The following is a 22,633-nucleotide window of genomic DNA, read 5'->3' as shown; positions in this document are numbered from 1 at the left end:
TGAACTCTTTAAGAATTATGTGATATAGTTACTTATTCCAGCTCCAAGCCCAATCTCCTTTTTCAGCTTCAAATAGAAATGATTAAAGAATAGTTAGCAAGAACATAAAGGTGAAACATGAAAACCACAAATTAATGCTTAGAGAAGAACACTTTCCAGCAGGTATTAACTACTTTGGGCTATAAGAGTTAGAAAAGGATGTCCCTGAAAGATCCATTTTTTAATATGTACTTCTGCTTCTTAAGTTCTATGCTGAACATCCAGAAAAATGTTAGTTTGAATTCCCTATGATAAAGATTTTTCTCAGGTCACATTTTATTATGTTCTTTGTAACCATCAGCATAAAACTACCTTTCAAAACAAGAAAATTCAAAATCAAACCAAGGAAAAGTGCAAGTTTAATGCTATAACAAATTTAGTATTCAATCCACCCTTTCTAGTGAAAGAGAAACCAGTGTCTTCGGCACGATTACTTGAGAAGCTAACAGAGGTTACTACAAATGTAGTAAGAATATTATCGCACATAACAAAAAAAGAATTATCATCATTTTCCTAATGAACACAAGTGGATTATACTGTTATTTCTTCTGAATGTTAACTTTCAACCATCTTGGTTGAACCTCAAAAAGTTCCATTCAGCAAACCTCTGGCCTACTGAATCACATATCTGGCTGACATTAGCTGAACTGACCTATCAGTCACTCGCATGCACCCTTTCCCTGCATCAGAGTTCCTGCAGAGAAGAGCATTTAACATGGCACAGGATGAAGTCCTTGTCTTGTTCCAGCAGAGACGTGGACCACATGCAGCTGTTAGACATTCTATAAAGGTCATTCTCCCTCTTGAATTTGTGTATTATTTGTTTTTGTTCTTATTCAACACTTGACACTTCCCCTTGTCTCTACCTTTGTACAGCTCCTTTTCAAGTAGATTAGCATTTATCACTTTATATATTAACATACCTGTGTGAAGCACATTTAAAATATGTTGGTAAAAGTAAGCTTTTCTTTCCTTTTTTTCCTTTCCTGATGGCCCTTACCTTAACACAGTGCATCATCCTACCAAATATAAAAATGACTTGTTGCAAATGATGCACTATGTCCTTTTCCCACTTTGTACACCACTTTAATCATCATAATTTTCTTTTAATTCCTTTCTATTCCACACATGAGAGGGGAAGCAAAAGAAGAGATGTTCAGAAAGAATGTCTGAAATGTCTGCTGGATTCGAAGAAAACAAAGTTTCAGGAAAGAATACATTAAAACATATCTAAAACTTTCATTTTTTAAAATGTGAAATTAAAACAGGTATATAATTTCTGTGAAATAATTAAATTAAGTAAATTTATTTTTCTTAAGAGAAGAATGTTGGTCAAATGTTTTATGTAGGATCTGGCTAGCTTAACCTAAAGACCTGGCCAAGGAAACATGGCCAACTAACAACTCCCATCTCTCAGTGGAAAATAAGGTAAAATAGGAATATATGTGAAACATGTCTGGCTACTCCCTGGCATATGATCTACTCTAAAATGAGGGTCTGAGTGAGTTTTTCCCAGCGGGGACCAGAGATTGAGAGGGCATAAAAACTCTATCTAGAATTACAGGCAGGAATGTCCCTAAGCACAGATATTTAATTTTCTAGAAATAATGTGAAATGAAGACTTATGCCAACTTCAAGTACTTGTATAACGTACCAATAATCAACTGAAGACAAGTTAACAGATACTTTAAAAAGATGCAGACAATGAGTCTAATAGTGACTTTTTCTTTTTTATTAATCAATGATACTGTATGACTCAGGGGAAAAAAGCAAAATAAAACAATAGCCATTTGTAAAACACCAACAACCTGGGTTAATTTTTTAGTAACAACTCACTAGAAGAGATTTTGCTCTTTTTTTTCTTTCAAACTAATGAAAAATCAAAATCAAGGCTACAATAGTATTATAGAATGTGGTGAGAAATGCATGGGGTACCCGGCATTGCACTGATTAGAAAATCAGAGAGGGCTCTTAAGAGAGTATCTGGCTTCTTGTTCGTCAAGTGACTATCAGAGATAAAAAGAGCATGGGTTGCATGGAATAGATACAAACCCAGTGAAAACTATTCTCTAGACGTAATAAGGGAAGAAATGAGGATAGGTGTCAGACCCTATTATTATCTATATTCTGTGACTGAGTGAAGTTTGACAAATTATATGGTAATGCTAAACTTCCCTTAATCTCATCTGCAAAATGGGAATGATGATAGTACCAGCATTATTAGGGTTATTGTAATAATTTAACGAGATAATATCTACAAAGGGTTTGCAACAATGATTTGCATATTGTGAGTGCTTAATAAATGTCATTCTAATTACTGGTTCTTATATATAATTATGAATAAAAAATTATATGTTATTCTTGGGACTTCCCTGGCGGCACAGTGGTTAAGAATCCGCCTGCCAAAGCAGGGGACATGGGTTCGAGCCCTGGTCCGGGAAGATCCCACATGCTGCAGAGCAATGAAGCCCGTGCACCACAACTACTGAGCCTGCGCTCTAGAGCCCGCAAGCCACAACTACTGAGCACATGTGCCACAACTACTGAAGCCTGCATGCCTAGAGCCTGTGCTCCTCAACAAGAGAAGCCACCATAATGAGAAGCCCGCACACCACAACGAAGAGTAGTCCCCGCTCACTGCAACTAGAGAAAGCCCACGTGCAGCAACGAAGACCCAATGCAGCCAAATAAATAAATAAAATTTTTTAAGTTATATATTATTCTCATTTTAGAGAATGGATTTAGTCTTTTCACTACATCCTTTTGTTATATTCTATAATATTGTTGGAGTAGGTAATCAAAAAGATGTGACCACCAGGTGACTCGCAAGCTGGACATGGGCAATGGGAGACTCCCTACCCACTTTTCCTGTCCTTGGAATGTGTGTTCCACTTGACTTCTCCCCTCCCAGAGGCTGCTCCAAGGATACAGCCTTGAAATGTGATGTTGAGGTTGTCTGAACTGGGTACGTGACTGAACTCAGTTAAAGCCTCCGATATACAGAACTGAACCCAGTAAAGGCATACAGGCATACCTCATTTTATTGGACTTCACTTTATTGTCCTTTGCAGTTATTGCACTTTTTTTTTTTTTTAACAAATTGAAGGTATGTGGCAACCCTGTGTCAAGCAAGTCTGCAGTGCCATTTTTCCAACAGCATTGGTTCACATCATTGTCTCTGTGTCACATTTTGGTAATTCTCACAATATTTCAAATGTTTTCATTATTATTACATGTGTAATAATAATAATATTTGATCTGTGATCAGTGATCTTTGATGTTAATATTGCAAAAAGATTATGACTCACTGAAGGCTCAGATGATGGCTAGCATTTTTTAACAAGAAAGTATTTTTTAAGGTATGTACATTTTTTTAGACATAACGCTATTGCACACTTAATAGACTACAGTATAGTGTTAACATAACTTTTATATGAACCAGAAAACCCCCAAAATTCGTGTGACTCGCTTTATTGTGATATTCAATTTATTGTGGTGGTTCTGGAACCAAACCCACAATATCTCCTAGGTATACCTGTAAACGTTTTAAGATTCTTTGGGGTGGGTGCAGCCACCCAAGACAAACTTGTAATTAATTTCCCTTGCTTATTAAACCTGCCACCCAGCAATCTGTCGTGGTCTGACTTTTTTTCAGTCTCTCCCTGTCCTTCCTATAGTGGCTGGTTTCAGATTAAACCGGGAGGCTCCCAAGATGTTTAAGAAGCAACAAGTATCCTTTGGGTGTTTTCACAGAGATGAGGCAGGACTAAGGGGACTATATCTATTTATTACATTCATGATAGTGGCACCCAAGGTGGGCAAATTAGATCAATGACCCCTCTATACACTATAGAAGCACTTCAGCTGTATTTTATTTTGAATAATGGTAATTCTAAATGTACAATACAATAAAAGTCCTTTTTCATTAAAGTACCTTTAAATTAAAATTAAATTGTGGACTTTACATTCACTGTTCTATACAAATTGTGCTGATTTGGCCTCAAATGCCCAAATAATTTACTGACCTTTAATCAGTTATAAACCTGTGGAGCTGGCTCTATTGATTAAACTCACATTAATAGGTCAATTCTAGAAGACAAGCCTAGTTTAACTGAAAAGAAAGAACAATTAGTAAATCAGTACCGATACGTAAAACTACCAAGAGAATTAAGTGCTTACCAAATCACTGTGACTTCTCTTTCCCTTTATTTTCTCATTAATACACGATTTTCCCCACAGAATTTTTTTACATTAGCACGGAACATGCAAAATAAACATGTCAGTACAGTAAATACTAGGAGGTTTAGGCAAAAAGTGGATGCTAATATTAAAATAAAATTAGAAGGTAATTAATTAATTGATTATTAAAGCATAGACATTAAAAATAAGAAAGTAATATGAGTTGAACAGATTATGACTTTAAAGATATAAAAAGTATAAAGTTAGGTGGATTTGAAAGAAGACTTAAAGAAGGGTCATGTCTCAAAATGGATCCAGGCAGCAGAAAGATTCTGAGCTTTTAAGTAACTAAAAACACCTCTATTTTATGAAAGTTCTGGAGCAAAAAATAAAGGGGATTTAAAAATCCATAAATTTGTTTGAGGTGTTTTGTCATATTAAACAAATAGCAAATCTCTTTGAGTTTGAAAGTGAGGATATAAATAACCAATATTTTCATAAGACAGTTTTCCTCTTTACTTGACATAATTACAAAAATCAATTAACTCTAGCCTCAGGATATTTGGCAAATGTGCACAAAAGAGAAATAAAATGTACAATTAATCACAACTATTATATTTATGAAATTTTGAGGGAAAGCAGAGAAGAAAGAGGAAAGCAAACAGTTATTTATTGAAAACTCATTCTGGGACTTCCCTGGTGGTGCAGTGGTTAAGAATCCGCCTGCCAAAGCAGGGGACATGAGTTCGACCCCTGGCCTGGGAAGATCCCACATGCCACGGAGCAACTAAGCCCGTACGTCACAACTACTGAGCCTGCGCTCTAGAGCCTGTGAGCCACAACTGCTGAACCCGCGTGCCTAGAGCCCGTGCCCCACAAGAGAAGCCACTGCAATGAGAGGCCTGCGCACAGCGACCAAGAGTAGCCCGTGCTCACCGCAACTACAGAAAGCCTGCATGCAGCAACGAAGACTCAACGCAGCCCAAAAAAGAAAAAGAAAAAAAAAGAAAACCATTCTGTGCCAGTCTTGTTTTATTTTTTCCAATTTATCTTATTTATTTAATTTACTTTTCATCTGTCTCTTCAAGATAGGTGGTTATATCTACATTTTATATATGAAAACACTAAGGTTGAGAATGTTGAAATAAACTGTCCAAGAACGATTAAAAACCAAGGCAATGAAATATATGCACAGTAACATGTTTTAGTACAGAGAGATTTAAACTTTGTAAATCTTAGAAGAATTGAGTTCCAACCTGAGTTTGGGGAGAGAAGGAGGGGATAGAAAGGAGAGAGAGTGAGGAAGAGTGGAGTGTGTAGTCTGAGGAATAGGGTTTGGATCTGGGCTAGACTGCTGGGCTCTAAATTCTGGGAGAATTCCTAGAAGAGGGTATATATATGCTTCCTGTCCCTAGCAGCTTATGGGAATAGTTCCCCAACAACTGGGTTAGCTACCCCTCACATTATATTAGCAGGCTTCAAAGAAATTAATTACTCTATGGCAATATAGTAGAGCACAGGTAAAATGGACCTTATGTTAATGAAAACAGTTATCCAGTTTTACATAATTGGGCTATTTCTATCTCTTGGCCAATAGCCTACATTAAAACTTCTTTGGTGATGTGAATAGAATTACTTTTTTTTAGTAAAAATTATGCTTAATAGACTATTCAAAAATGCCTATCCATGCAGCATTCACCTCACTTAACCTCTTAATTTGCTCATCAGCAAAACGAGGACTCTGGACTACAGACAATTTCTAATATTCCTCCCAACTATGAGAATCCATGCTTATATATTTTCTACAGTGAGGATGACCTAAGGAACAGGGTCAGCCCAAACCTAAAAATCGCCACTGATAAAGAAAGGAGGAAAGCCGCAGTCTTCTTTGGAGCACAGTTGGAAAAAGATGCTCTCAATTCCAGTTCCACATTTGGAAACCATAGAAACTAATAACCAGGGTACCAAAAGTGAAGAAAAGGAGATAAGGTTTATATGAACTACGCTATCAAGGGAAGAGCAAAAGTGTGAAGGTAAGAGGCCAATGCAGGGCATCACATGATCATTTCTTGAGGTAAAACCAGACTCCAGAACAGAGAGAAAGGAAAGGAAGGTTAAGAGAATCTAATGACTTTTATACCAAATTGAAGGGCACACTTCTGAGAGTGAAGGTTGTAGAGGATGACTCAATTGGATAAAACGGTAGTTATAGTGTAATTAACTTAAAATCACAAACCAATATTTTATGCTTATGCCCTCTAAGAAAAAAAAAAAATATGCACCTTTGAAACTTTAACTGTTAAGGCTATCCTCCTCTTCTTTGGAGTATTTGCTACTCTATTATATATTTTCATAAAAAATAAAAATTGCCAAAAATCTTGTTTAGGTGATGATTTCTTCTTTTAGGATGCAAAAATGAAGCAAATTTAAATCTTTGTTGTAAACTGTCTTTATATTTCTGAGAACAATTCACTCCATGTCCTTTATTTAGTTCCAGAGACACAGCATCTGAGGTTAGTTGTGAATTTATGCAATTGCCAATATCCAATGAGTTTTGCTAGGAGGAGCAGTCAAACAGTAGATAGGGAGAATGGTTGCAGAAGAATAAAGGGAGCAATTACAGATGCTAATGTCTGATATTTTAAAAATCAGTTAAATATGTTTGTCTGAACAAAGAGAACCTACACTACTTAGCTATTGTTCCTCTTTTCTGCTGCCTGTGAAGAAAAGTGCTCTAAGTAATTAAAAATAAAAACAAAACTTCAATCTATTTCTTTGATCAGCATAAAAGACCTAGATAAGAGGAAGGAACAACCTGTTGCTAAGACAGAATCACTGCCTATTGAGGCTGGGCCAAAATACAAGCTAATCACATGCCTGCAGTTAGGGCTCTGAAATGAGTGCAGCCTTGTCCCTGTTTGCCTCCAGTCAGCCTTAGTTTGTCCCTTTCACCCCAGCAGAAATCTTAATACTGCCATTTTCACTTTCCAAAGAGTCCCAGTTTGGATAATCGATTATAAGATTACCCTATTCCAAATGAAAGGGTGTGGCCAGGAAAGGCATAGCTAAATATCAGTGTCAGTGATAACAAATAACATTCTATTTCATGTAATTTGAGAGTGAAGTATCATCTTTAAAGGAATACTTAACCTTAAATTCAGTCACTTTAAGAAAGACTTTCAACTTTGATTTATATGTTGTAAAAAGGCATAGTTGTAAACCTGAATTAATATTTTAGGAACAGAGGATAAACAGGGAACCCTATCTGATGTCAGGCATGGGATCCACTTTCTAAAACTCAATCCAGACCCAGGACCCTGACTGTCAGTATAGTTAAATTGCAAGTTATGTCTCCTGAAGTATGAACACTGACAATTTGCGTGGTCCACAAATCCATATTTTAAATGTTACAACTGCTTATCCTTATAACAGATGAAGTGGAGAGGAAGCGGGGCAGGAAAACTTGAGACTTTCAAAGTCTCATCACTTTTCCAAAGACTTCAGAGCTATGAAGTGATAAAGTGACCAAGGCAAGATTTGAATATATAACTTGGACATCAAATCGAGTTCTTCTATTTCTGGTACTATACACTGCTATGACTCTTTAAGAAACAAAAATTACCAATCATCACGATTTTTTACTAAGTCAAATCATTCAGGTTATTCTTCACCGATTCTAAATTTCTCATCCCTTAACCTACTCTAAAACCAACAAGAGAGCCTGAGAGAAAGACTGAGAAATGCCAGAAGCCTTCCTCCCCACTGGAGCACTCCACTTTCCATCCTTGGGTCTCACACAATGGATCAACTTAGGAAGAACAAAATAGAGTAAAATGGCAAAATTAAGTTCCAATAATATCACACCTAAACTGTTTTGACTGGATTAAGCGTTGACAGTATATTATAAAAACAGGCTGAAAAGCTAGACTCTAAACAATAACACGAAGACAGAAAGAAGACTGGCTTTTATCTGGATCTACTCCATTTCACTCTTCAGTTCAACCAGTGTTTTTACACACATGCAGACACACTGCTTCTTCTTTCACATTCTTCTGACTGCAGATCCATGTTTTCAAACATTTCTTATCTGAGAACACAGATCCTTAACCATGAAGTAGAGTCTTCTGAGACACTTAAAAAACGAGGCCTGAAGTCCCAACGAGATCCCTTTAGTCCCATTTCAGGCTTAGTCCCATTTCAGGCTTTGCTTCACCATCCTAGGAGGACAATTTTCCTTCCCTTCAGCTAATTATGTTTGCAGATAATGTGTAACTAAAGAATACACAATTTTATGGAAATATTTTTACCCTTCCATGTAATTCTATTAATTTACATAAGGGAATTCTACTTGCAATATTCACTAGAAGAGCAATCACGCACAAGAAATTAAAATTATCATATTTTTATTTTACCTTTGATAACCTACCATTTTGTCAAAGATCACTCCATTTTAAAGTTGTTTTGATTGGCAATGGATATCAAATAAATTAACAGCACTAGTCTCTTAATATTAGTCCCAGACCCTGATTAAAAATATGTATGGTCAAAAAAAAATATGTATGATCATATTAAGAAATGAGAATACAGATATACACTTTTAAAAGTCAGTGATAATACTGAAGTAACAATTCTGTACTGTTAAACAAGCACACACAGAAACTAAAAATCATAAGGCCCTTGCAGAACTACTATTTTCTGAATATAAGTAGCTGAAAAATATTTTAAATTATTCACATTTTAAATAGGAAATGACACTATGAGCATTGGATTGAGGGAAAAGTTAAAAAAGAATGACCAGAAAAACACTGTTATCATTTTTAGATCAAAACAGCATTGAGAGCACTATGGAGAATGTGACTTTTTTATTCTCCATTTGAGGCAGGAAGGGGGGTAGGGATTGGGAAGCTGTTGTCTGGGATATAACACCTCACTATCATGCCAAAATAATTTTGAGTTCAATCCAGATTCAGTTTCTCTCATCTCTCTCAGTCTCCTATGTTGGTGAACAGCATGCGCCTCTACTCAGTCACTTAAGATAGTACTCGACAAATGATGTTAGACTTTCTTCTTTTACTCCCACTTCTAAAGAATGACCGAGTTGACAGAGGCAAACTCCTGGGTCTCCCCTCTAAGCAAATTTTCCTCTCCATTCCCATGTGCAGTTGCTGGGCACAGCCCTGCACCAAAACATAACTGGACTACTGCCAAGGTCTTCTCCGCTCTCCACCTACCACACTGCCACTATAAAGAGCTTGTAACACAAGGCTGGGCATCCCTTAGCCTAAATTATTTACAGAATTCCCATGCACCTCATAGGGATTTTCCTAACTTTTAACCTCCTCTGTTGCCATAGCCTCCACTGTTACAATGTTTCTTCCAAACAGAATTGCTTACCATTTCCCTCTTTTGCCAGACTGTAACTCCATGGTTTTGGCAGCAGTGTGTTCCAGGTCAGGTACTGCTTTCTCATGACAGTGGTGAACAAACTTCATTTTTCTATGAGGGCCAATGTATATGGTAGGATAACTTATACAGTCCACCTTTTTTTTCCACTCAAACTGAAAAGAGTCATATATATTAACGAACACTGCATGTATAGCCATGTGCTTCCCAGTTTCTTTTCAAAAGTACAATATTCAAATTCTTCCTTGTGGCCTATAACATAGCATCAGCTAGAAACCAACTGGGAACATACAATATAAATGCTCAGTACACAATTTGTATTGATACGAATGTCAATCCAACCGTTTTTACAAAATTACCTAAAGCGTTTAAGAAGTATAGCTGAATGAAATCCATACTGTCTTTAAAAAAAAAAAATCACCATAGGCATGACCCTTGGAACTGAGCTAATCACAGGGGTCCTGGCTATCAGCAGCAATAGCCCTAAAGGGCACTCTTTTCCCAATAATAATAATAGTCTTCATCCTGCTCCCAGACTGTCATTCAGAGTATTCTTCTTTGGTGGCCTGGAAGCTTCACTCCTCTTATAATCTCAGCAGCCAAAAGCAAGTTCTAGCTTTAGAATCTGTGCAGTATTTTGAGAAAATGAAACTTCTCAACAAGCCTGTGCATATGAGCATTCAGGGGCTGATTTTCCGGTTTATGGATTATCTAAAACCCTTTGCTCCTTCCTTGCTTTTGGCCATTTCACTGCTCATTAGCATTGTCACTGAAGGATAAACAGGAAAAATAAAAGGAAAGAATCAGAGCAGCCAGTTTTGCTATGTATTAACCACTTATCAACCACAACAAGAACTCTTGTGGAGAAGAAGTAGTATTGGACAGTTAGTTTTTGAACTATCTGTTATTTTTCAATTTCCAATGTTTGTCCTATTCTTAACACCTACATAATTAAAAGTTGGCATAAATATGTTTTCCCAACAATACTTATTCCATTTGTAAAGTTAACTACTTTTACTTTTTCTGTGAGGCAATTTTCTTCTTTTGTTTGCTACAGTATAAAACTGTCATTTTCATTGATGTTTTATACATCTAGAAGAAAGTACAAATTAGTAATATGAGATAATAGTATACTTATAACTTCAAAACTAAGAGAAAAAAATTAAATGTAATTTAATTTCTCCATACCCAAGAAACCAAGTTTAATGGAAATATCTGATATGTGGCAGTAAATCTAGAAAGGATCTCATTAGTTTTATTAATTACAAGATAACTGGATCTTAAAGCCATCTCCTCTTTTACTTGACCTAATAGCGTAACTACTGACATCCACAGGAAAGGAAAAAAAAAGAGGAAAAGAGGTAAACGGCAGAGACTTTCCCTTAGCTCTGACTACGGCATGACTGTATCGACTCTGTAGCCTATAGGCAAAACAAGGTTAATGATTAACCATCAGGAAGCTGAGTAAAGAGTTTTCTGTTATAAATCAAGACCTTCTGCAAGTGGTAATCTCCTTATCCCAATTATAATCTTTTTTCTGAAATATATGTTTGCTTTATGGCACTCTTAAGGGCACCATAAAGGTGGCATTTATTGAATTATCACATACTCCAGTGCCATAATAGACCACAGTCATCCAACTATGAGTCCTAAATTGCTCTACTTTCAGCTTCCTAATGTACAATATTATCTCAGACAGCAGATATACCTAAAAATTCTTAAAGGATGGGAAAACATGTCTTATATGAATACATACTGAACTGTGCACACATAGTAAGCACTGAATCAAAAAAATTCACATGGTTTTCACGTAACCTTAAAAATATTTTTTCTGCAAATAGAATATGAGGATGTAGATCATGATTTCTCAGTGTGACAATAATGAATTATAAAAAATGTACAAAACCCACCATGACTACACCACCAGGAAACTGAAGAGTAATCCCCTCAACTCTGTGCATGAGCCACCTCCCACATGAAAGAAGTGTTAATTTTTTTTTTTTAACGATTTTGTTAAGAAGAAATTTATAATGGTTTTCATAAAGGGCATGCCTCCTCTGGGCTATGCTGAGAGTTGCTGGTATTTCTAAAAAGAAAATTGACTAGTTTCCTGTTATCACCATTCAAAGAAGCAACAAAGAAGAAATATGGACTGAAGGGCAAGATAGTAATTGCCACTGCACCTCTAACACAATTTTATCTGTTGTCAGATTGCAGAAATTACAGAAGGAAGAATTAGTCTTCCAGATTTTAATTCACCATGAACTACATGCAACAGAACAACAGACCTGACTCTCTTTTTCCAGTTTAGCTCCAAAGGTATTACCTAGCCTTCAGTTTTTAAGATAATAAGCCTATCTAAAATGTGCTCCTCATGGGGCCTGTCATTTTAATGATATCAAGGTTATGTATACTAAGCACTTCACCAATTTTAGTGGCCCATTCCAACTTAAATTTAGATTTAAATCTGCTAAGCATTTCCTTCAAACAATTGTATTTCACCACCCAGGAAGTTATGAAGTAGCAAGTTTAATATATCTTTTAATGTTATATACTTCATTAATTATATTCTTCAGCTCCAGCCATAACACAGCATGCCTTCTTTAACAGTCATTGCTGTGCCCAAACCACAGGACTCCTATCCCCTCACTGTTAATGTATTCTATGTTTATACGTCAATTAATAGATGTAACCAAGCAGAAACAACCATGTGATATTCATATTACATTGTTTCCATGAGACAAAATGTTTTTATGGAGGAGATAGTACAGGAAATGACAAAGAACACAGAAAAATATCATTCATCTGTTATTGGCATTCTTATTTTAATACAAAATTAATTATTTTATCTGCAAAATCAATACATAATAGTGTATTAATAGGAGACCAATAAAAGAACTGAGATGCATTTTCAGAAGGCTGAATTCTGAGGTTAGAAAATGTGGAACACTTTTTTTCCTCATTTTCACCTATGTCTAAAGATCTGTCAGCTATGGTATAGCACAAATAGAAGTGAAATTTCCATAAAAGGAAATATTTAAATGTGTTACTGAAAATTAGTATCACATGAATTTATTTCATCTATTTAATTTCTATGTGGCAATATATACTGCCTTGTGAAAAACTATACTCTTTTAATTGTTCCAAAATGATTTTTTAAGTGAATTAAATGCATAATAGAATTTAATTAGAGAAAACCTATATTCAATACAAATGTCTATTGTAACAAGATAATTCTATGCCATTTTAATGCCATTTACATAGGAATAATGTGTGTTCCTAAAATTAGCACATTACTAAAAGACTAAATGTTGATTCTATCTGTAATGGTATATCACTACTCCATAAGATATAATCTACTCATAATTTCAGGTAAGAAAATTATACCTAAATTTGGGAAACTAAATGAAACAAAACTGCAGAACAATTAACAGAGTCTATTTCAGAGAGGACATATAAGCTTCTTTGGCTAATTCTACTGGCATTAGCCCAGTATCACTTGACCGGAGCTTACAAAACAAAACAAAAACATCAATAACCACCAAAAAACAAAAACACAGTTCTATTTGAACAGCTGCCATCCAAACTCAGGAATCAAATAGGTCTGAATAAAAAAGAACATTTTCTTTTGAATCCTCTTATTGAAAATTTTCTTATGATTGAACCTTTAAAAAATTACTGTATATCCCAACTCCCACCATTAAAAACAAAACCCTCCCTTTATCTCATGTTCCCACCCCACCATACCCATCTCTCCCTTAAAGCAAAACTCATGGAGTTCCTCCAGTCCCATTAAATCTTTGATTCCTTGCCAACCTGTATTTTGTCCCTTCAGTCTGCTGAAAGCAATTCTGTCAAAGTCATTTTTGTCCTCAACATTTCTAAACCCAGTAGTCAAGTGTCAATTTTCATCCATATAATTTGATAGGGTGTCTGATTTCCCCCTTGAAATATTTTCCTCACTTGGCTTCCAGAACACCACACAGTCCTAGCTTTCTTTCTAACTCACAGGCCACGCATCTCTCTCTTCTCCAGGATCCTCTCTGTCTCCCTGACATCGACATTTTGCGATGCCTGTGGTATACAGTCTTGGACCTCTTCTCTTTGCACGGTTATTCCTTAAGTGTGCTATCCCCTCCCATTGCTTTAAAGATCATGTCTGTAATGATGAATTCTAAATGCAAATGTTGAATTCCTAACTCCCCCCAAAATTCCAGACTAATGTAATCAACTGCCAGCTTAAATTCTCAAATTTGACGCCTAATAGGAATATCAAGTGTAATAAATGCAAATTTTGACTTTTATCTAAAACTTGATCACTGTCCCACGTTCCCAATTTTAGTCACCCACTTGCTTAGGTAAAATACCTTGGAAGCTTCATTTCTTCCTCTGGATTTCTCCCAGCAGAACATTCCATCGGAAAATCCTGTTCATCTTCAAAATACATCTGCAATCTTACAACTGGTTCAGCTACCAACTATTGGAATAGTCCAATTCACTACTATCAAACTGATCTTCGTATTTCTACTGCCATCATTCCACCCAAGCAGAGAAAGTTATCTTTCTAAAACACAAAGCATTACGTATCGTGTTTGATCTCAACCCTCCAGTGGGCATCCTACATACCTAGATTAAATACCATACCATGACCTATAAGCCACTATAGGATCTTCCCTAGCTGCCTCTCAGACCTTATTTCCTTCTAACTTCCTGCTTTGGTCATTAAACTCCACATTTGCCCCGCACTGACTCTTAAGATGTTCCTTAAATGAATTAAGTAGATCCCTTAGTGTCTTGTCTCATGGCCATTGCCTTTGCTATATGCCCTCTGGCTGAAATCCTTTTTCATCAGATATCCACATGGCTGATTTCATTTTTTTTGAATCAAGTCTCTGCTCCAATGATCATTTCCTCAGAAGGTCTTACTAGATGACCCTACTCGAAATAGGGTGCTATTCCTTCATTATTCTTCATAGCATTTATCAGTAACTGACATTACAACTTGCATATTCTTCTTTATCTGGTTGCCACCCCCATGAGAATGTAATTCCTTAAATACAAGGACATAGGTTACTTGTTCGACATTTTAATTCCAGGACCTAAAAACAGTAGTTCATAGAGAGTAGGTTCAGAATAAATGTCTGTTGAATGATAGAATATCCTCCCACTGAGCACACATACTACATATTGTTAATAATGCCTACCTTACCCTGTGGTTTCAGGGTAACTAGCTTCTAGAATTATGATTTTGATAATGAAGCAAACATCTTTTTAAGATTAGTTGGGAAAAATCAAGCACTCAGAGCAATAAAGTGAAATTATTCATTTTAAAAACATTACTTTGAATTATTTGGGGATGAAGAAAAAAGTTTAAGAACTGTTGTTTTGATAAAATTAATAACTTGATCTTTTTTCATGTATAAAATATGTTAATGAGGACCTTGACTACAGAGTGATTCAAAATTTTTTAACATACACAGGGAGGCCTTTTGGTATTTAGTTTCTTGTGCTTGCCTCTAGGCTTCCCTCTATTCACTCAAGAAAGCTTTCAATGGGTCATCCTAGCCTCAGCTTCACATTTGATAACCACTTGGTTAACAACAGCAGGGTAAAAGCCGGAATACCTGAAGAACACTGAAGAAACACTGGCTATTTCTTTTATATGCTACATTTTTGAGTGGTGCCAAACGTATGCTAATATTCCTGGGGTGCTTGGAGTTGGCAAATTCTAAAGGCTCCTGTAGTCCATGCTGGTTAGAACATAAGACTACTCATTCCTCCAGTCAGCCTTAATGTACGCTAGTATTGTGGGATACACTAGCACTGTATGTAACATCTTAGTATTAACGCTAGAGAAAACAAAAACAAAATGTAAAACAAAGAACAAACCCAGCTCTCTCTTCTGATGCTGAAGTTATCTAGAATAGCTGATGAACAAATATTAATTCTTGTTCACACCAAGAAAATCTTCATTCTAAGGGATCCTTAATTTGAATGATTAAGGTTTTATGCTCCATTTATTTCCCCTTGTATTTTTTTTTAATTCACTCTAAACCTAACTATTAAAAATAGCTATATGAACCACACTTGACTGTATCTCTTCCCCCAATTCCTCAAACACAGGAATTTGTCTTCATTTTAGGTCATATAATTGTAGAGCTTAAATGAACATTAGTCTAAGTCTTGTTTTAGGATTAATAAAAATGAAGACTAAAGAAAATAAGTAACTTCCCAATATTGCTCAGTTAGCTATCTATAAAATTGGTAGTTAGCCCCAAACTCTCTAAATTCTAATCCAGAACATTTTTACTAAGACTTACATCTCCAATTTTTCACATTCATCTGAAATTTGTGTCCACATCCAAATGCTAAAATTCACCTATTTAAATGACCTAAATCCACAGATGTCCTCTTAATAACCAATCATAGAATTACGTCAGTACGTTTCCCCGTACCCTTTTGACATCCATCTGATCACTTAATTTTACTCTGAATTTTTAATAGCACATTATTCCAACGAGTTTATTAATTAATACTGGCACAGGGCAAGGTCTACCATAACATGATAACTGGTTCATTCATTTTACTTAGTATTCCATTCTCTAATTTTGTGGCTTTGTCAATGTAAAAACTAATGTATCAGATTAAAGGTGACCTAAGTTTCATCCTCCGTTAGTCTTATCATAGGATATGCTAGAAGGAAGATCTTGCCTCTTAAACAAATTAAATAAACAGGAAAATTACTACTTGATAAAAGACACTGGTTTTATATTACTACACAAATCCGATGGCACTGGTTGTAGTGGTGGTGGTAGTAGTATGTGTGTGGAGGAAATTAATTAATACATGAAACTTAATATTTTCCAGGCTAAAATTATCTGAAAACATATATGATCCTGCACAAAAGTCAGTGGTTGACATTTTTTAAATATATTTATATTTGTGCCCATGTATTTTTTCCATAGCTCTGTGTATGTGTTTCATGTTACAAACATCAATCAGTGTGGGACCTTAAATATTCCATAGGTAAGCAGTTACTAATATCTGTTTACACCAGCATTATTAAGCATATCTGACTACTATTTGGTGTCTTAGATTTTTCCACAGATAGTATTAGCTCAAGAGTATATTTCTGTTGTACTTTAAATTTGTGAAATAGTTACATCACTAGATCTAGCAATCTATCTAGAGAACACAGAATGTTGATATGCCCTAGAATTAAATTCTTACAAGAGTCAGGGATAATATTTCTTTTGTTGTTGTTGTTATTTTTTGAATTCTCTTTATACAGCAGGTTCTTATTATCTATTTTATAAATATTAGTGTATATATGTCAATCCCAATCTCCCACAGGGATAATATTTCTTTTTCTGGTTTGAAAATAAAAACCACCTGTATCTTAGAGCATCACAATCCTCATTAAATGGCATTTTCTTTTTCTGAGAATTAAAAAAAAATAGTTCATGGGATTTTCAAGTAGGACTACAAAGGAACAGCTCAGAATGCAGTGACACCTAATGGCAAAGCTCTCTTTATAGGCCACAAATATATTTTCTAATAAACATTATATTTTTAGTCAAACTGAGTATTGCTACTCACCAATACATTATTATCTGAAATATCATGAAAATCCAATAGCAGTGCCAAATACTTCACTTTTTAATACTAAAATAATATATGAAGGTGAAGGGATACTAACCTTCTGGATTAAAAGTGTGGTTTTAAAATTACAATATCTCTTTGAGATAAAATTACAGCATGATAAACTTAGCCTTGGAGATTAGAATTAAATATAATACATCTCCCATTACTCATAACAACCTCAACTGGTTTCTATTGCTGGATAAGTTGAAAGTTAATGACCTTGATTTTTATTCATATTTGAATTAGAATTTACAGGAGATATTTACTGGATGTACATTTCACTTGGAGTAGAAAGCAAAGTTCCTCAGTGTAATGGCTTATTAGTCATGTCACAGTTGATATTGTTGATTAATAACACTGTCTAACTTAATGCACATCTGAATTGCACTTCAAACAACTGTATTATTGATACAGAAAGACATACCTCATAAAATATAACCTCATTTTAAATTTAGAAGCTACTTCTTAATACTTTCTAGAAGTTTACACTATATGTTATCTATAACTCAGGGAGCAAACAACTACTGTAAATAATAAAAGGATAACTTAAATCATTGAGATATCCCATATAGTGCAGGATCCTTGATGACTCTTGAAGGCTATCATTAACCAATGCAAATCATGTAAAGAGTTGAAAAAGAAACAATTTTACAGAAGACACAGTACAACTTCTAGAAATGCTTCTACATTCTGTATTTGATAAAATAGTCCTCAGTGTGCCAGTAATGAAAACTAATGCTTTAAATTTGCCATCTATTATTGTTTATAATGTGGTGACACATCTTATTCACCCACCAATTTTGTACTTTAAACTTTCTCATAATGAAAATATTCTGTGAATTGTCTTAGGCTTCTCAAACATGCCATAGTTTATGACCTCAGAGGACAAAGTATCATTTGCTTATGAGAAAAACATGAATAAGGGTTTCATTTCTATTTCCTGTTGGCATAAGGTATTTTACTATGACTGATAACAATAAAAACATGCTAGTGATTTTTATAATATATGAATAAGTACACTGAGTGTTTCCTTGCAGAGATATATAACTGAGGATAGCTCATTTCACTGAGCTGGTACAGGTACAGGTACCAGATATAGAAATGAGCACACATTAAACTGTTAAAACATGAGATCCTCCGTATTAGATATGAAGCAAAACACAAACTGTGCAGTTGACTGGAAATGCAACCTAATCCCTGCTTAATTAAAGCAGTGCTCTAAACTCCCATTGTGTATAGGGAGTAAAGAGTGTGGGACGACTGATGTATGAAGAAAATAGCAGTCAGCATGGCTAATCTCAAAGACTTTGGAGCTTTCGAGCTACATAAATCAGAGTGACTTTTGAATAGCCTCATGAAACACAATATCATTACCATTCCACTCATGACTTTCTGGTTCTTCCTACAGCATGCAGATCATCAGAAAACTTCTAAGCAATCAAGTAATGGGGGTCTGATGAAATTAATCAATGCACAGGCTCAAAGTAGAAGCATAATTCAAAATTGCACAGTTTTTATATGTCAAAAGACCTTTACTTGGTGGGAGGAGGGGCAAAGAAGATCACAATTGAGGTGATTCATTTCTAAATACTGTGTGTATTGCATGTGCATGTGTATTAAACAAGAATATGTAATTATCAAGTATCTTTAAAATATGATTTAACAGAAATTCAAAGTAATTACAATATTAGTGCATTTTTGACTGAAATAAATACATTTCCATTTCAGTCATTAGTGTTTAACCATTATATCTCATCATTGTAGTGAACTAATGTGCTCAAAAAAATATATATTAGAGTTTAAAATACATAATTGACTTTATTAAAACTATCTGCATGAAATAAAAACAAAGAGAAAGAATGGACAAAGTTTTCAAACATATAATTTGGTTCAATACCAAAAAGATTCGATATTTAAAGAACCTATTAGAGCAGTGTCTTTTCATCTTTCAAGCTCGCCTGAACTACATATGGCAGCTACTGTCTACCTGAACACATCATATGAGTCTGTGAAAACCTTTCATTTCCGCTTATCTCCTTACATCTATAGAGTTGAAATATTCACTTTCCCTCCAGTGTCATCACTTTCATCCCTTTAGTCCTGAAATAATACATTCCCCATAAGCATACTTGTCACATTAGATACTTAAATAAAGACTATCACCTCCTAAAGATAATTAATTCTCTTTTCCTATTCAACCAAGTAAGTAAACTGATCCAATGAATATTAACTGGTACTTTAAAATTTTAATACGGGCATTCGGTTTTGAATTTATTATACTTTGGCCAGGGTGGAGATGGAAGGGAAAGGGGCTTCTAACCTCTGAAGTGCACATAAATTAGACTTGGTCCTTTTTTTTTTTAATTTAATTTAGGAGGTTACATTTTTCAGTATATTATAAAAGATATGAAGCGTTTGAAACAACCATCAATTTGCTAGCTTCATGGCAATATTAGATAGTCTATAAAAGAAGTTAATGCTCTTGTCTAATGTACTAATTGCAGTCAAATTAATTGAGAAGTAACTACTTCTTTCAGTAGTATATACATTTAATGCATACAATCAGCTTTCTAAAGAAATCTGTAATTTGTATATAGTAACTTTTTGGGGGGATCTGGTTACAAATAAGCAAGCTGTGTCACACTGACAGACAACAGAATGCCAAAGAAATAAAATACAAGTTGTGTTCTATTTTGAAACAAATGCCCAGACTGCATTGCAAAATAGTATTCATCTAGTAGAGGACAGCAAGAGCTGTAGGTGTTTGCAAATAATGTATTTATCGTTTAGACCACAGAATAAGCAAGAAAATAAGCATTTATCCACAAGCCTCCCTCCTGAGCGATGATGAGTATAAGCCAGAAACCCCTCATCATAACATGAATATAAAGGTACCATGGTAATATATATCAGCATTCCTGCTCCAGTCGTTTACAACTGGACATAAATGTACATCATTTCTTTAAGAGGAGCACACGTCATTTCTGAACTCTATCAGAACATTACTGAGACCCTCCATGAGACAATTTCTCCCTGAAAAGTTCTGAACCCACAGACACTGTTACCCCAGGCAAAACGTGACCTAGCAGACAAGCTATCTAGTGCTTAATTCACTAAACGTGTTAAGTGCAAGGTTTTCTGAATCCTGACCTCATCACCCCTTGCACAGAGATATATTCGGTTCTATTGATATAAATGATAGCGAATGGCAGACGTGTTTACAAAGACAGCCTCTGAGATCAAGAGAGGGAGCCCCCTGGAGCTGAGGGGCTGGCCGCTGTGGACTCGCACACCAGACACAAGCCTTAAGCTCAGGCAGGCACAAAGGCACAACCTCCACCTGCAGCAGGTTCCCCTTCCAGGACACGTGTGTGTGTGTGTGTGTGTGTGTGCGTGCGTGCGTGCGTGTGTGTGTGTGTTGCGCGGGGGAGGGGCAGGGGGCGGAAAGGGGAGATGCTGCGACCCATCTGTCGCCTCAATTTGCAGAGCATCAAGCCGTGTGGACACATAAAAGTCCTGCGCCCGGAAAAATTCCTCAAGGGGGGCCTCTCCTCAGCGCAGTAACTGAACCCCGCTGGCCCGCGGACGCGAATTTCCGAAAAGGAAATCGTCGCATTAACGCAGAAAAGGCTGCAAGAGCCGGTCTCGGTTCAGCTCTCACGGATTAACAAGTGAGAAGAGTTGGAGCCTGAAGCCGCGAGCGCTGTGCATGATAATGACGTGCAGCCCGCGCCCGCCGCGGCCAGACCCGGCCCGTCTGGGTGCCAATAGGTAGGGCCACGAACATCTCCAAGGCGGCTCGGCGTCCTTCCCGGACTCAGGCCGCCCGTAGCCCAAGCGCCTTTGCTCTCGGCCTTGCGCTGCAACTCAGAGTTGACGGCGAGGCGAGGCCAGGCGGCTGCTCGCCAGGCAGCCCACGAGGGCGGCGCGCGCGCGCATGTGCTCCCGCGTTTCCCGAGCGCCCGGGGCCAGTCTCGCCGCCGCGCCAGACCCGGGAGCGCGAGCGAGGCAGCGAGGTGCGTGGCTCCCAGTCGCGAGCACCGCGCAGCCGAGAGGACAGGAAGCGGAGACGGAGGCTGGGGGCTCAGCCAGCAGCCCGTCACCGTCGCACGCGCTGCGGCGAGCGCGGCCCGCTCACGTTGCAAAACCACCTGTTCGATCCGAAGGGCGCTCTTCCCCACCCCCACCTCGCACCCCAGCCCTTTTCGCCTCACGGGTGACACCTCAGTTCCCTCAAAAGGTACTTTTTTTTTTAATGGAGCAAATGTACATCCGGGAAAGAACATGGAAGGTAGAGTCGATGAAACTTCTTTTCCTCACACACCAGAAGCCCCCCGCGCTCCCCGGCACGCACGCACGCTGAGGTAGATTCGAGACCCTCAAGCATACAGCCCACACTCCCCGGTTCACCGCGAAACAACAGCACCAGGCAAGGTTCGAGCATCCGCATCCTTTCAGAAAGCTGCCCAAGTGTGAGGGAAGGTAGCGGGAAGGGGCAAGGAACCGAAGCCAGCGGCAACGAGCCACACAGAGGGCGGAAAGGGGGAAGGAGAGGGGGAAGCAAAGGGGAAATATCTGCGAACCGAAACGGTAAAAGTACCCACGGGCAGCGCCAGCCCTTGCTTACCGATATGAATGATAGAATCCGCACTCGCCGAATCCAAGGTTCGAGACCACCAGAAGGACAAAACCAAGAGCAAGGGTAAAACTTCCATCTCCGCCTATGCTGATTGTCTTTGAGGATGGATTTTCTTTCAATATTAAAAAAAAAAAAGTCCAAAGAGTTTGAGGTCACGATAGTTTAGCACAGCTTTTTCTTTTCTTTTTTCTTTTTGTCCCCCTCAATTCCTGTTACCAGACCAAAGCTTTTATAATCGTCGCTGAGGAAGGCAGAGCGAATAAGAGAAAGAGCCCAGCCTGAGGAAACCTCCTTAGCAAAGCCGTGTCACTTGGAGGGGAATTTTGGCATCGCCAGAGTTGTTTGCAGTTTGGCTTTTTTAAAATGTATCCAGCCTCGCTGCTCCCGGGCAGGGGGAGAGGCTGGAGCTCAGACCATCCCCATCCGTGCGCCGGGGCCGTGGGTCTCCGGTCCCAGCTCCGCCGCAACTTCCAACATACCAACCCCCTCCTCCCCGCTCACGCCGGATGTTCCCCTCCCCCTCCCCCCAAGCGAAAAAGCCCCCCTCCCCCCCCGCCCCAACGGCCCGCAGAGAATCACTTGTCTTCGCTGCCAAAATAAAATCTAAGTGGAAAGGAAAGATTAGGAGATTCCGAGCGGAACAGCCAGATTCCAGCAGGGAGGGGAAAAAGCCCTCTCCAAGAGGGCTGGTGAAAGTGAACTTCAAGGTAATGCAGATAGTAATGCAGA

General features: G+C 37.4%; 1 protein-coding gene across 2 annotated transcripts in view; it reads right to left on the bottom strand.

Annotated features, from left to right (window-relative positions):
• GRID2 (glutamate ionotropic receptor delta type subunit 2) overlaps window positions 1-21,980 on the bottom strand; it is a 1,331,651-nt gene extending 1,309,671 nt beyond the window's left edge. For both annotated transcript variants that reach the window (XM_060147100.1, XM_060147101.1), the window contains exon 1: window positions 21,893-21,980. In XM_060147100.1, coding sequence (XP_060003083.1) covers window positions 21,893-21,980 — 88 coding nt within the window. The remainder of the gene's footprint in view (window positions 1-21,892) is intronic.
• Window positions 21,981-22,633: the final 653 nt, after the last annotated feature.

The sequence above is a fragment of the Lagenorhynchus albirostris genome, chromosome 4 (genome assembly GCF_949774975.1).
Source record: "Lagenorhynchus albirostris chromosome 4, mLagAlb1.1, whole genome shotgun sequence".
In the NCBI taxonomy this organism is placed as follows: Eukaryota; Metazoa; Chordata; class Mammalia; order Artiodactyla; family Delphinidae; genus Lagenorhynchus; species Lagenorhynchus albirostris.
The sequence above is the reverse complement of the archived record's forward strand: the minus strand, read 5'-3'. Positions and strand labels throughout refer to the sequence as shown.